The 14,495-nt window shown below is 35.4% G+C and overlaps 1 protein-coding gene across 9 annotated transcripts in view; it reads left to right on the top strand.

The window, feature by feature from the left end:
* The window catches only part of ERC1 (ELKS/RAB6-interacting/CAST family member 1), a 509,468-nt gene that overhangs the window by 372,599 nt on the left and 122,374 nt on the right, over positions 1-14,495 (top strand). For all 9 annotated transcript variants that reach the window (XM_042945440.1, XM_042945438.1, XM_042945439.1 and 6 more), the window contains one exon: positions 12,258-12,402. In XM_042945440.1, coding sequence (XP_042801374.1) covers positions 12,258-12,402 — 145 coding nt within the window. The remainder of the gene's footprint in view (positions 1-12,257; positions 12,403-14,495) is intronic.

Raw genomic sequence — 14,495 nt, 5'->3', positions numbered from 1 at the left:
ACAATTTTTGCCAACAAATTAATAGCAGATGGATAATACAATTGTTGAATAATTAACAGAGGAAGGTAATAAATTACTGAATTTGTTTTCATCTATTTTGGCCAATAAATGCTTTTGATCACCTTCAAGATCTCAGCAACACCAGTGTCTCTAGTCCTTTCTCAGCACACCTCACATTACTAATCTATGTGCCTGCAAATTTTATATACTTCATCTACAACCTAAGGAATATTGTATTTAGTCATGGGAACAGTACCCACTTTTTTCAGGCAGTGCACCAACAATTCAAATGTTACATGTTATGTATAATGTTGGATATTGGATATTTTGTGAAATCAAGACACACTTAGCTCTCGATCATTCTGCAAGGTGGAGAAATGAGTGCCATGATACCATCGGCATTCTTCTAGCAAATGTCATAGCAAACAGACTTGGAATGCAGTGGAAGCTTAAAAAAAAAAAAAAAAAAAAAAGCAAGCTTCCACGGTAGCATAGTGTGGACAGCTGGTATGGACATGTTATCCATCTATGACTGGAAAAGGTTAACTAAACAGTGGGACAGTGACAAAGTACAGGGATTAATTGCTTAAAGCATTCAATAATTCTTAAAACAGACATCTAAATAAATGGAGGTATGCTGGAGTTTGAATTCTGAGAAACAATGTTAAGAGTTTATTTTCCTTTGGAAATAGAGACATCCTTAAGAAGACACAATAAATGGTATAGCCTGAAAGTGTGAGTACGACAATAACAGGTGTGCCTTATTTTGAAGGGACTACATCTTTATAAGAGGTTCATATTCTGAAATTTTCTGTTCATATTACACCATTAACCTTGAGGCAGAACAGACATACTGTTATGAAACAGTAAAGACAAAATAAAAAAATATATATAAATCTTTTTGTACATATCATCCCCAGATGTTACTGTGAACCCACCACTTAGCTTCATCTCTTGAGGCTCATGCTAAGCTGTTCCCCCCACCCCCAGCACTTCCAACAGAAATCAGTGGGTTTAAGAACATAATTCACTAGGGATTTTGATAGGATTTGAATAATCCCCAACAAAAACTCCCTTGACTGCCAGCTATTTTTAAAGACAGAGATTTAGAAAGTAGAAGATTCTGAGTTCACCTGTCTGTCTTGTGATGGTCCTTGCCATAAAGGAGGAAATTTGCCTATGAATGCATTATGAGATGTTTGCCTAAACCTTTTTTCAAATAATCTGTTGGGTAGAATTACACTGCAGAAGTCATCTCTGCATGATATTTCTGAGTCCAGTGATGGTCACTATTATTAATGTCTGCAGTATCATCAGAATTTAAGAGTTTAAAATAACTGGTTATTTTCACTATAGAATTAGAAGGTTTTTATGTATTTATTGAATTAGGAACAGTAAATGCAAATACTAAATAAAAATTGAGGCTTGGCAAGCATGTGAGGAATCAGGGATACCTATAATACCTTACTGTTGGTCTTTTAAATTAGTTCATCTTTCTGTAAAGTAGTGGGTCTCAAAATTACCTTGACTGCTACTTAAAAGTTATAGATGCCCATCCTTTGAAATTCAGGTGTAGTAGGTCAGCAGTAGAGCACAGACTTCCATTTTTAATAATTTATTTTATGTTGGAGATCCAAATAATGGAGAACCATTATTTGTAAGGCAAGTCTGAAACATTTTTTAAAGTTATACTACTTTCCACAGCTATTGACGTAATCATTCTTGAGCTCTTCTTGGGTTTTGCAGGTAAATCTATTTCCCTCTCATAGCTGTTTTCCTCAGTAGACACTTTGGATTGCTGTTCATGTTCTAAGAATTTGCTTATCCATTTTCTCTTTATATTACACTTTGCCATAACTCTTGTATTTTCAAGGTTAGGATTTGTTTCTATTTGTTGTTATCCTGATATTTGAGAGTGATTTTTCTAAAGGAGAAGGGAGCTGAGAGGTTTTTGGTCTGCCATCTTGAAATAAGGAATCCAAAATTTTAATTAGAACTCTATTAGAGTTTTTAAAATTTTGACCAGGAGGGAAAAAGAGAAGGCGTAGAAGTTTAGGGAAAAGTAGGGTCGGTGGAGTCTTTTTTTTTTTTTTTTTTTTTTTCTTTTAAGATGAACATCAATAATTGTAGCATGAGGAATTGTAGCATGAACAGTGAGTCATTTTAGATCAAATAAAACATATGTTTTTATTTATATGAGTTCTCTCTGGAAATAGCTGGACATTAGGTAGAAATCACTTATATACAGAACCAGAGATAGGGACAACTCACTCTAATGAACTGTGACTACATAAAGAACAAAGTCTAAGATTCTTACCTAAATGATATTGTTTTCCTTTCTGTATCTGTTTCATTATAAGTTGTAGTTCATTTTAATTTCATTGTGGTAAGTACACTTTTTTTTTTTTTTTAAGAGAGGGAACATGAGCAGGGGGAAAGGGCAGAGAGAAAGAGAGAGAGAGAATGAATCTTAAGCAGGCTCTACATTCAGCACAGAGCCTGACGTGGGGCTTCATTCCATGACCCTGGGATCATGACCTGAGCCAAAATCAAGAGTTAGATGCTCAACCAAGTGCATAAAATATTGAAGGGAGTTTTGATCTCTGCATATCTGGATATCACAAAAAATACATCACTCACTAGAATCTTTTAATATGGAGATTATGTAGATGCATTTTATATACAGTTTGGTATTTGAATAATTTATAGCTCTAGATTTCTTTTAAAGATAGGTACTGTGTACCATTATTTTACAAATTAGTGTGGATTCTGTAAATTTTTAGTGGATCATATTCTAATCAAGTAAAATGACACATTAAATGAGTAGATATTATCTTAACAAAGTAATCCTTTTTTTCTAGCATTTTTTTAAAGAGTGTGTTCTGAGTTGGGTGCCTTGGTGGCTCAGTCAGTTAAGCGCTGACTTCGGCTCAGGTCATGATCTCAGGGTTTGTGAGTTCAAGCCCGGGACCAGGCTCTGTGCTGACAGCTCAGAGCCTGAAGCCTGCTTCAGATTCTTTGTCTCGCGAGAGCGCGCGCGTGCTGCTCCTCCCCCACTCACACTCTGTCTCTCTCTCTAATATAAATAAGCATTAATATATATGTGTATATATATATATATACATATATACGTATATATATATACACACATACATATTCTGAGACTAATTCTGATCTCTTAATTTCTAGTTTTTAGATTCCAGGTATATGGTCTATTTTACTATTTAGAATTTTCATGAAATTGGTTTTATAAAAGTGTCTCCAGGAAAGCAAAACTCTGGAGCGTTGCACCACATAATGCATCATTTATATGATTGTGATTATTTATTGAGTTGAAGGTGTAGTTTTTGAACTTTTTACTTATTGTCAGCTAATCAGCCCCATAAAGGATGAAACTAATAGCTGACTCTTCATTACGAAACAAGGGGAGAAAGAGTAGAAAGAACGTCCAGAGTTTATTGAGACCTTATTTACAGTCAGGGAAGCTGCATTTTACTTAAAATACTCATGGAGGAAGAGCTGGATTCTGGTTTCTTAAAAGGAAGCCATTCTATTTCTGCATGAAGTTCTTTATTAGACCTTTTATCTCCAGATTGTTTTATTCTGTTGCTAGTACTTTTTCAGGTGGTGTTGTCTTATAGCTGCAGAGAAGCTTTTGTGTAATTGAATATTTATTTCAAGTTTAACCAAATAGTAGAACTTCTATAAATATTACCTTCTATTTCTTGAACAGATTTTTAGTATTACTGTAAATGACTGTTAACATTGACAGAAAACAATTTTTTCACAGAAATTCTAAGTTACTTCCCAGTCTGTAGATGTAGCGCTGAAACCATGTTTCTATATTATACTTTTAAACTAGACTTAATAAGGGAGAGCAGAAGGCCAGTCTCATTCACTAAGTCCTGTCAGTGCTTCCACCTCAGACCTTTCCCCATCTGTTCAGTCCGTCTGGTTTTGCCTCTTGCCACCACCACTTCCTAGTCCAACAATGACTGAATAAAAGGCATAGATTCTTAGGGATCTGATTTTCTTGTTTCAAAACATGAGTAAAGAAAAGAAGTTTGAAAGAAGACTTGGGAAAAATACTTAACAGTGTATATTTTATCTTAAAGGTCACTTAAATTGGGGGGAATAAAAATACATTGTATTTAAAGACATTATGCTAAATGAAATAAGCCGAATACAAAAGGACAAATACTATCTGGTCCTACTTATCAGGTTAACTAGGGTAGTTAAATTCTTAGAGAAGCAAGTGGAATGGTAGTTGCCCTGGCTGGGGGAAGAGGGAATGGGGAGATAGTGTTTAATGGATACAGAGTTTCAGTTGGAAAAAAAAAGTTCTGGAGAAAGATCATGATTTTGATGGTTGCAGGCCATTGTGAATATACAGTGCCACAGAATCATACACTAAAAAATGATTAAAAAAGCAAATTTGATGTTATGTATATTTTACCATAATGAAAAAATACATTGTGCTTATTGTTGTTGTGTTTGCTGTGTAACATTCTTCTTTTAGAAAATCTTAATGACTTTAAAAATAACTTTATTGAGTTACAATATCAATACAATAAAATGTATACATGTTAAGGGTACAGTATAGGAGTTTTGACAAATGTATACACTGTGTAACAACCACCATAGTCAAGCTATAATACATTTCCAGAAAGTTCTCTTGCTTCCCTGTCTAGACAGTCTGCAGCCCCCAGCTCCAACCTCTGGGAACCTCTGATTTCCTTTCTCTTTGTGGATTAGATTACAATTAATTCTTATTTTTTAAAACAAATGGAAAAGATACGAGCTTTTATTTTTTTCAAACAAATGTAGATACAAACATCAAGTTTTTTGCCAGTCTGAGAAGCAGGCAAAGCTTCATAACAGAGAAGTGTCAATAATGTCACAGTCGAACTAAATTTTCCAAACTTGTCATAATCTGTAGTGTGTGGAGATATCAAAACCCTCATATTTTAGAAAAAGTGAGGAGAAAAACTAAATACAGATTTTCCCTGCAAAATTTTGTTTAATCAACCGTACTTACTAAGCTATAACTACTACCAGTTTCTTTTAACTTTGATTCTTTTCAAGGACTTCTGAAAAATAAGGTAGTCCGTATTGGGATAGCTCCTCTACCCACTCTTATGTCAGTGTATTTCTTAATATAAATCAGTTTTCTTCCCTTATTTCAGGCAGTAGATATAAAGCAAGAGAAGATTGAGAAGATTCCACATTGTTCTGGGCAAAGGCCTGGCTACTGTAATGTACGAAGATTACACAAGGCAGAACCCCAGCAGACACTATTGGATCAAATGCCCTAAGATAGTCTCTGTTTGGTGACATTTGAAAGTTACTTTCCAGCATCAAAACATAAATGTGATATTTATTTTATATTTCATATTCATTGTATAATATATCAGTTTATCATAGTCCCACATGTGATCTTGAATCCCAAATTTAGACATAATTTTATTCTTTGTTCCTTAAAAATTATTTTTGTAATATGGGAATTTGATTCGTAATAAATCTCCAGCAATAGCATCCTAACCTTTCTGCTTTGAATATCATCCATTCCAGTCTCCCCTCTTTGCCTCTGAATCAGTCTTTCTAAACCTCTATTTTACTTTTCTAGTACTTTTGGTGCTTCCATTTTATCAAAATCAAGTTACTCTTTATTCAGTATTTTGAGTAACCCCTATATGTCAAGTTTTGGTCTGAACCCTCAAGGATTTCATAATCCATGTTTATTCCTTTCTGCTATTCCAGACCATCTCTACTCTGATTCAAAGCCACCTTTTCAGCTTCTCTCATTGTTTCCTTTCCCCATAGAAACCCTCTAATCCAGTTACGCCATGTGTCCTCACATATGCCTGTGCTTTTACACTTGCCACTTTTTCTGTCTTTTTCATTATCTCTGTCAGGATAAGGTCCCTCTCAATTCCTATGTCCTCGGCCTAAGGTGATTTCTTTGTCTACTGTATTCCTTGAGCATCCACTACCCATATGATTTATTGGCACTTACCATTTATTATCTCATCTTATTAGTTATATTGAAATCTTACAGTTAAAGAGGGTAGACATACCACTCAAAAACAAAACCATTTATACAGTATCTCTAATAAGCTCTCCAAACACCCAGTCATGGGAAGCTCTACCAATTTTTAGGCCTCCCAATTCTACTTATTAACAAGAGTTAACACATTAGATGTTCATTTTATATAAACTGAAATCTCTTTGTGACTTTCCTCCCTTCAGTGCCATTTGTGCCCTCTAGAGGAATACACATTAAATGTCTTATTTCTGCTATTCCTGCTCTTGTTATTCGGACAGCCATTATCATGTTGTATGGATAAATCTTTTTGGATTAACATGCCCTTTTATAACCCTATCCTGTCACCTTCCTTTGGATACCCTCTAACACTGTATCTTAAATTATGTCATCCAGAATTGAGCCTACAACTCTAGTTGTCATCTGTCTACTTAGAGTAAAACAAATCTTTCTTTAAGTGAAATGTAAATTAGCCAAAGTTAGTGTCTCTTTCCAGTCTTGGTTTCTTTCATATTTTCAAATTTTTCCCTGTTCTCACTGCTCATTTGCCTTCCATGCTACTGGGACCTGCCCCCCCCCCCCAAAAAAAAAACCCCACTTTAAAAATACAATGAAACATAGCTTTAAAATAAGGGAATACATTGGAATAATTGGGAAAACAAACCACCACATTGGATAGAAATGGAGTCAGAGTTGAAAGAGGTATTAGTTCAGAATACATTTGTGAAGTACCTACTCCATGCCAGGAACTATTCTTGGCACTTGGGGTATATTAGTGAACAAGACATATGAAGATTCTGCCTTTATGGAGCTTGCATTCCAGCTATTTCAAAATAAAGGCTTTAGGCAAAAAGGAACACTGGCGAATAATAATACCAAAGTATAGAGAGTAACTCATACCAAATAAAAGAAAAAAATTGTAAATTTTTAGGCACATGAAATACAGAAAATTAATTATGCTTACAAGCTTCTGGTGTTCAAAGCCATGAATTAAGACTCTAGAAGAAAAATAGTATATTTTAAAAATTAAAGATAGGGGTATTATTTACAATAGCCAGAGGCGAAAACAACCCAAAGTCCCATCAGCTGATGAATGGATAAACAACGTGGTGTATACCTACAGTAGACTATTACTCAGCCTCAAAAAAGAAGGAAATTATGACACATGCTACCCATGGATCAACCTTGAGGACACTGTGTTAAGTGACGTAAGCCAGACACAATAATACAAATACAGTGGGATTCCCTTTATATGAGGTTCCTGGAGAGATCAAATTCATAGAGACAGAAAATAAATGGTGATTGCTAGGAGCTGGGTTGGGGAGGCAGAATGGGGAGTTGTTTAACAGCTACAGTTTGAGTTTTGCAAGATAAAGAGTTCTGGAGATTGGCTGCACAACACTGTGAATGTATGGAACACTACCGAATGTAAACTTAAAAATGGTTAAAATGGTAAACTTTTTGTTATGTGTATTTTATCACAATTAAAAATAAAAACTTAAAAAAAATTAAGTTAGTGAGCTAATAAATTGAAAGACCAACAAACCCATAGAAACATTAGAAGAAAAATTTAAAGATATAAGCCATAAACATAATATAGTTGGGGAAGCCAGCCCTGCACATGTAGATGAGTTGACTGATATTTACAGAGCACATACCTGTTAGTATCATTTAAACTGTGAATTGACAGGAAATGCTAAATAGAGAAAAGTTAGCAGTCAAGTGAGGAGTCAGGTTTTAAAGGCAAGAAAGCTACAGGCATTTCAGGTAGAAAGCATAGCATAAATATGAGTGAAAAGTGGTAACTCAGTGATATAGGGTCCTTGAAGGACAGTGAAGAAGAAATGGGTTGAAAATTGTAGCTGGTTAAATATTAAGCCAAAGCATTTGATGTGGTAAGAAACCAGATTAAAATGAATTGGGAGAGTTGGACATTATACAAGGACAGAGAAATCAGAATGGGTTCAAGAATGATATTGACCCATGATAAAAGGATGGTAGTGACTATGATAATGAACCTGGAGATACAAAGCCACGATATCATTAAAACCTATTAGAAAGGAAGAACCAGCAAAATGTGAATATTGGTTATGGAAAGCAAAGAACTCAAATTATTTAGATGTTGTCAGCCAGTGGATCTAGAAATATGGTGATTTAATTCACACTGAAAGAGAAATTTGTTATGGTAGATGGAAAATTTTATTTAGTGTTGATATTCTACATTAAAGATATTTCTGGGTACCTATAGTGGAGATAATAAGACATTGACCGAAGCTTGAAAGGTCAGGCATTTCAGTCAAGCTTGCCCAGGTAGCCTCACCTGCAAACTGGTTTTTACTGAGCTTAATTAAGGTAGTGTGTGCGCCATATCTGAGACCTCTGTAAGTGAAGTTGGAAAAAATAATAATCAAAAGGATTTTTTTTTTCATCTCATTGATGGAAGAGTGGAAGAGATATCACAGTAGTTTACTACTCACTCTGGATAGTTAAATGGTTAAATAACAAGTAAAGGAGGCATTAGAATCAAGGAGGCATCGATAAGAGAATCTAGATTTCAGATTTATCTTAAAATTGAAGTAGATTAAACTATGCTTACATGTCCATGATAATAATACATCCAAAGCAACTGACGTATTCTTGCTTTCATCTGATCTCCCAATGTTTTCAGGAGTTTGTGAAACTTGATTGTGTAATCATTCAATTTGAAATACCCAGTTGGAGGAAGAGGGAAAAATAAACCTTCGTGGCATCCCTTCATCCACACTCCTTTTCTGTCTGGTATTTCTACTAAAAACACATATTTGGGATTCCCTGTTAAATTGTTAACCACCATCATTCCAACACTGATTATATTTCTTATTTACTAGCGATAGCTGTCTAATGTTTTGTTGTTCTCAAGGATTCAGGCATTTTCAAAAAGATTTTGAGCTCCATTTGCTTTGAGTATTTGCCTCCTGTTTCCAAAATTTCTCAGAAGGGAGAAGGGGATGAAGGAGGTGGTCTTACTATTTCTTGAAGCTCAAATGACACAGAAGAGTACTTTTAGAGACATCTTGATTCTATTAGATTTTTCAGGTCAAAGGGCAGGTTCAACTGTTATGTAGTTTAAAGCACCAGGGATGGAGTGAAAAGACCTCTTTAATGACTTAAAGTTGGGTTTCTGCTACTACCCACTCATTATGCAAGTAATATGGCATGTTAGTCAAGCAGTAGGGGGTCACCAATCACTTTGAAAGGTTCTGTGTATACATTTTTTTTTTTTTTTTAGCTGAGGGAAAGACTTTAACAGAAGAACAAGGAGAGTAATTTAGCAGGAAGAGCATTGCAGTTCTTATTTTGCTCCGGGCTGTGGCATACATATATTACCTTTCATATTATATGTGCGTATATTACTCCCTTGGGGCTCATGGGAAATGAAGTCAGAATGTGCTTCACTAGCGAGTCTTCCTCTTCTGTAGATAGACTTGAGTTAGTAAGACTCTTAAAGCCAATAATTATTAATCCCTATCAAGGTTCATTTTCTTTAAAATAGCCATATTTGATTTTGAATAGGTGACTTCCACATCTCAAGCAATTGACTCTGAATAAAAAGGAGCTGTTTCTGGAATTTTTATTTTCTTCTTTATAGTTTTCTGTATCTTCCAGTTCTTCCATGAATGCAAATTACTTTTATCAGTTACCGTTTTTGTTCCCAAAGAACCAGTTATATTTAAGAGTTAAGTGGCTACTGAAATAAGATTATTTTTGTAATTTGGTTTTTTTTTCCATGCTAAATTCCATTTCCTCTGAAAAGCAGGGTGTTGGCTAAAATTTTTTTGTTTTGACACTTTTGAGTGCTCTCTGTAAAACTTAACCATGTAAGTTCACCTATACCACATGGTCTTTACTACCAGATGTATTGAGAGAACAATAATTTTTCTTATTCCCAAAAATTAGATGGCTGTTACTATTTATTACATTTAATATTCTTGCCTCTCTTTGGAATTTTTTCTTCTGAATTTTTAATGAAGTTGTTCTCCCCTATAGTTGTTCATTTCAAATTTACCAAAATTGTAGACAAGAGAACAATACTATCTCTTTCTTTCCAAAAACAAAAGAAAAACCTAAAAACTAATATACTCATTAAAGATTCTGACATTACCCAATATATATGTGCAATATATAATAAAAATATTTTATTCTGGACTATCAATTGCCCTTTGTAGGCACATACACATGTAGAAATCAGTATCAAGGGTATACTTTTAAAATGGAAAGGACAATGGTATGTTAAACTGTTAGGGAATTTTCAGTGATTGTGAGCGATGGGTATGGGAGATGAAGTTTTATTCTGTGCAGTTTGTAGCATATTATCAATGCTTAATAAAAAATAACATAAATGAAATAATAAAATTTCAATTTGAATTTTATATAAAAAGAGAAAGAGATTTAAAATGATATATCTTAGTAAAAAGGCATTATTGTAGTGGCTCACACTCTAGTGCCACATCCTTTATTTTGAAATTTAGAATCTGAATTGTCACCTGTTATATCATATTGCAGTTTGGGAATGTGACATTTTACCCCAGAGATTAACTGTACCGCACTAGCCGGCCAAGCATATCATTTATAAAAGAATTTGGAATTCGGTCAAGATGCTTCACCAACATAGAATAATGTTTACTATTTCACATTATGAGGCTTTCCTTGAGCACAGAATGGAACTCAGATCCCATCACCTTTGTATCTTGCATTTTGCAAAGATGCTTATTACTTGATCTAATTGCATACAGTCATTTATCTTTCATTCATCTTCTGTTATTTGCCTGCTGCTAAATGTGTAATTCTGACTATTGGTGCACAGAAATGCTGCAGCACCCTTATTGAGAAAACACATTTCTCATTCCAGCGTTGTCAGTCTTTGAGCTGACAGCAATCAGCAGGAAATTGTGCATAGTGAGACCAACTTGAACTCCTCCACCTTTAAGCTCATTTCACCACTTAACATTTTTTTCAAGTGGTCAGTGGATATATTTAGACTATTGTTATCCCTTTGGTGTTGATTAGAACTTCACGAGATAAGCCATCTGCCATTTTTTTAGAATTATATGGAGTGTGGGGACAGTGGAAAATTAGACTGGGGTCACTGAGAATCTTCTTTCCTTCCAACAGCAAAGACTGGTTAAACAAATCTTCATTTCCATGATGTAAGCTGATCTATATCCTCTATTTGTTAGTACTGCTTGTTCAGAGTTCTCCAGACCTACCCATCCAGAAAATAGAAAATCCTTGTCAGAATATGCAAAAGATAGTCTTCCAGTTTGTGGCTAAACTAAAACTCTTCCAGATGACTGCTATTGAAGCATAATTATCTTAACAAAAGACAGAAGCAAGGTTAAACTTGGGCAGTTCATTCTCAGATTCAGCATTTCCTTAGGTCAAAAGCTCAGGCCACTTAAATAGTTCCTGTAAGTCAAATCTGCCTTCTTAGAGATGACTTAAATAAAAGATGCGCTATTGAGGAAAGCATTTTTGACTGTGAGACTAATTGTTCACCAACTTCATTCTGATTATTTTGTAAATTTCTCCTGTTCACCCCTCTTTTAAATCCCACCTTCTTTTCCTCTGGATGTGAACCAAAAAGTCATTAGCCAAACCACAAGGAATCTGTAAGGTTTAAGTTATTGTTTCAAAGTGCACAGATCATTGCCAAATAAAGCCATGACTGGAAACGTATTTGCATTGATGAGAGAAAGAGAATTGTAGATGTTTAGAATGCTCCAAGAACAGATGGCTGATTTTCTAAATCCTATCTACTAATGTTTACAATTTGTTATTCACTCTGTACATAAAAATGTTTTCAGTTTCAGTAATGCCTCAATTTGCCTGGAAGGTACCAAATGCTTATCAAAAGAATAAGTTAAATGAGTCAAATGTATGGGTGACAGTATTATTCTTAGTTTAAAAGTCGTTAGTTTTGTTTACTTTTCGAGTTTAACTATAACTATAGGAGCTCTTTATTAAGATGTCTGTATAACATGTGATAAAGACATTACAATCAGAGAAACCTGAGTGGGATTCCTGGCTGCACCATTACTTGGTGTGAATTTGGGCAAGCTATATAAGCTCTCGGAGCTTTGGGTTCATCACCCATAAAATGGTGTGATAATAATAGTAACTTCAAAGGATTGTTTTCAGGATAAATGAAAGCCCTGGAAATTTCCTTATTTTGTAGGCAAGAAGCTCTTCTGGCTGCCATTAGTGAAAAAGATGCCAACATAGCTCTTCTGGAGCTTTCATCCTCTAAGAAAAAGACCCAAGAGGAAGTGGCTGCACTGAAGCGGGAGAAGGATCGTCTGGTACAGCAGCTCAAACAGCAGGTATAACTAAATGCCAGGGAGGGCCCCACCATAGAGGGTCAGTAGGTCCAGCTTTCACACCGTTCCCTGCCTTTATCTTTGCCATCTTGTATTTTAAGGTCTCGTGTCTCATATTAGACATCTGATCTTTGTATCTAGTTAATTTTCATAAGCAGAGACTTTAATCTTCACAAATCTCTGGCTATATCTAGGAATTAGAGATGTCACAAGTCTCTCATGAGAAAGTTTTTTTGGTTTTGTTTTTGAGAGAGAGAGAGAGCGTGCACATGCTCAAGCTGGGAAGGAACAGAGGGAGAGAAAGAAAATCTTAAGCAGGCTCCACACCCAGCACAGAGCCTGACCTGGGGCTCAATCCCACAACCATGAGCTCATGACCTGAGCTGAAATCAAGAGTTGGTTGCTTAACCAACTGAGCCACCCAGGCATTCCTGAGAGCATTTTTTAACTTGTGCAATGGCTGGATGAAATTAATGAAATTCTGCCCGGGTGAAATGAAAAAGGCTCATTTCTTTTGAATGATCCAACCAGAGTCCCACTGTAGAAGGCATATTTTTACTTAAACAATTCTAGCTATTCAGAGCTAAGTATGTTCTGAAGGTAAGGGCAAAGTTTTGCCCTTTTCTTTTCCAACCTAAACCCTCCCCAAATGTAATGCTTAATATTTATGTAAAACCTGTGGAAATAAAAGCTAAACACTTCCCTTTTGTTGATGGTTGGACAATGTTGTAAATGTACTTAGTGGACAGAATTATATACTTAAAAATGGTTAAAATGATAAATTGTTTGTTATATATATTTTACCACAATTTTTAAACTGGGGGTAAAATCTTTGAAAATAAACAGAAAGCTGAATCTAAGTCCCCTTCTTTATCTTTAATGCTCTTCACTGGCCATTCTTGTACTGTTTTCAGTGTCCACAAGTCATGTCTTCTAGTATCATCTCCTTTATTCTCAGATACATTTTCTGTGCGTTGTGTCTGCCTTCATTTGCTCTTCTGTCTGAAGTAATAAGACTGGGAAAGAGTTTTTCAAGTGAAGGAATTTCTTCTTTTCTACTCTAGGGGATCATTAATTGATAGCATTTTTACATAATATTTAATGTTCAAATTAACAAGAATCAGTATTTACACAATAAAAATAATTGTGGGCCATTATTAAAACTGTGTAGAACTAGATTTTATGTTTCTGTGGCCAACTTTGCTGAGAAAATACCAAAAGATGTCCCTTTTCTTTTCTTTTCCTTTCTTTTCTTTTTTCTTTTTTAAATATAATTTATTGACATGTTGGTTTCCATACAACACCCAGTGTTCATCCCAACCAGTGTTCGTACATGCTACATTTACATCCCTCCTCAATGCCCATCACCCACTTTCCCCTCTCCCCCACCCCCCCATCACCCCTCAGTTTATTCTCAGTACCCAAGAGTCTCTTATGGTTTGCATCCCTCCCTCTCTTTTTTTCCTCCTTTCCCCTCCCCCGTGGTCTTCTGTTAAGTTTCTCAAGATCTACCTGTGAGTGAAAACATATGGTATCTGTCTTTCTCTGACTGAGGATGTCCCTTTCTACAGGATAGATAGATGACCAGCAAGAAAACCCAACCCACTGCTCATTTATAAGCAAAAGAAACTTTTCCAGTGTCCTAAAATAATTTGTCATAAGAAGAGGACATCAACCAGTATTTGGATACCGGTTAAGTAAAGCAGGAAGAATGTGCTTAATTTTAAAGACATCTGGGGGTGCCAGGGTGGCTCAGTTGATTGAGCATCTGACTTTGGCTCAGATCATGATCTCGTGGTTCATGAGCCCAAGCCCCACATCAGGCTCTGTGCAGACAGCTTAGAGCCTGGAGCCTGCTTCAGATTCTTGTCTCCCCCTCTCTGCTCCTCCCCTGCTCACACTATCTCTCTCTCAAAAATAAACATTAAAAAAATTTTTTAAGACGTGTACAGTAGTTCAAAACTAAAATTTGGCTTATCAAAGCTGATAATATGAGTTGAATAGTGGTTGCAATGGCCTAGGAGGGTAGGGGAAAATGTGTGGAGATGTTGGTAAGGGGTATGAAGTTTCAGTTATGCCAGATGAATACGTTCTGG

The sequence above is a fragment of the Panthera leo genome, chromosome B4 (assembly GCF_018350215.1).
Source record: "Panthera leo isolate Ple1 chromosome B4, P.leo_Ple1_pat1.1, whole genome shotgun sequence".
Classification (NCBI taxonomy): domain Eukaryota; kingdom Metazoa; phylum Chordata; class Mammalia; order Carnivora; family Felidae; genus Panthera; species Panthera leo.
The sequence above is the reverse complement of the archived record's forward strand: the minus strand, read 5'-3'. Positions and strand labels throughout refer to the sequence as shown.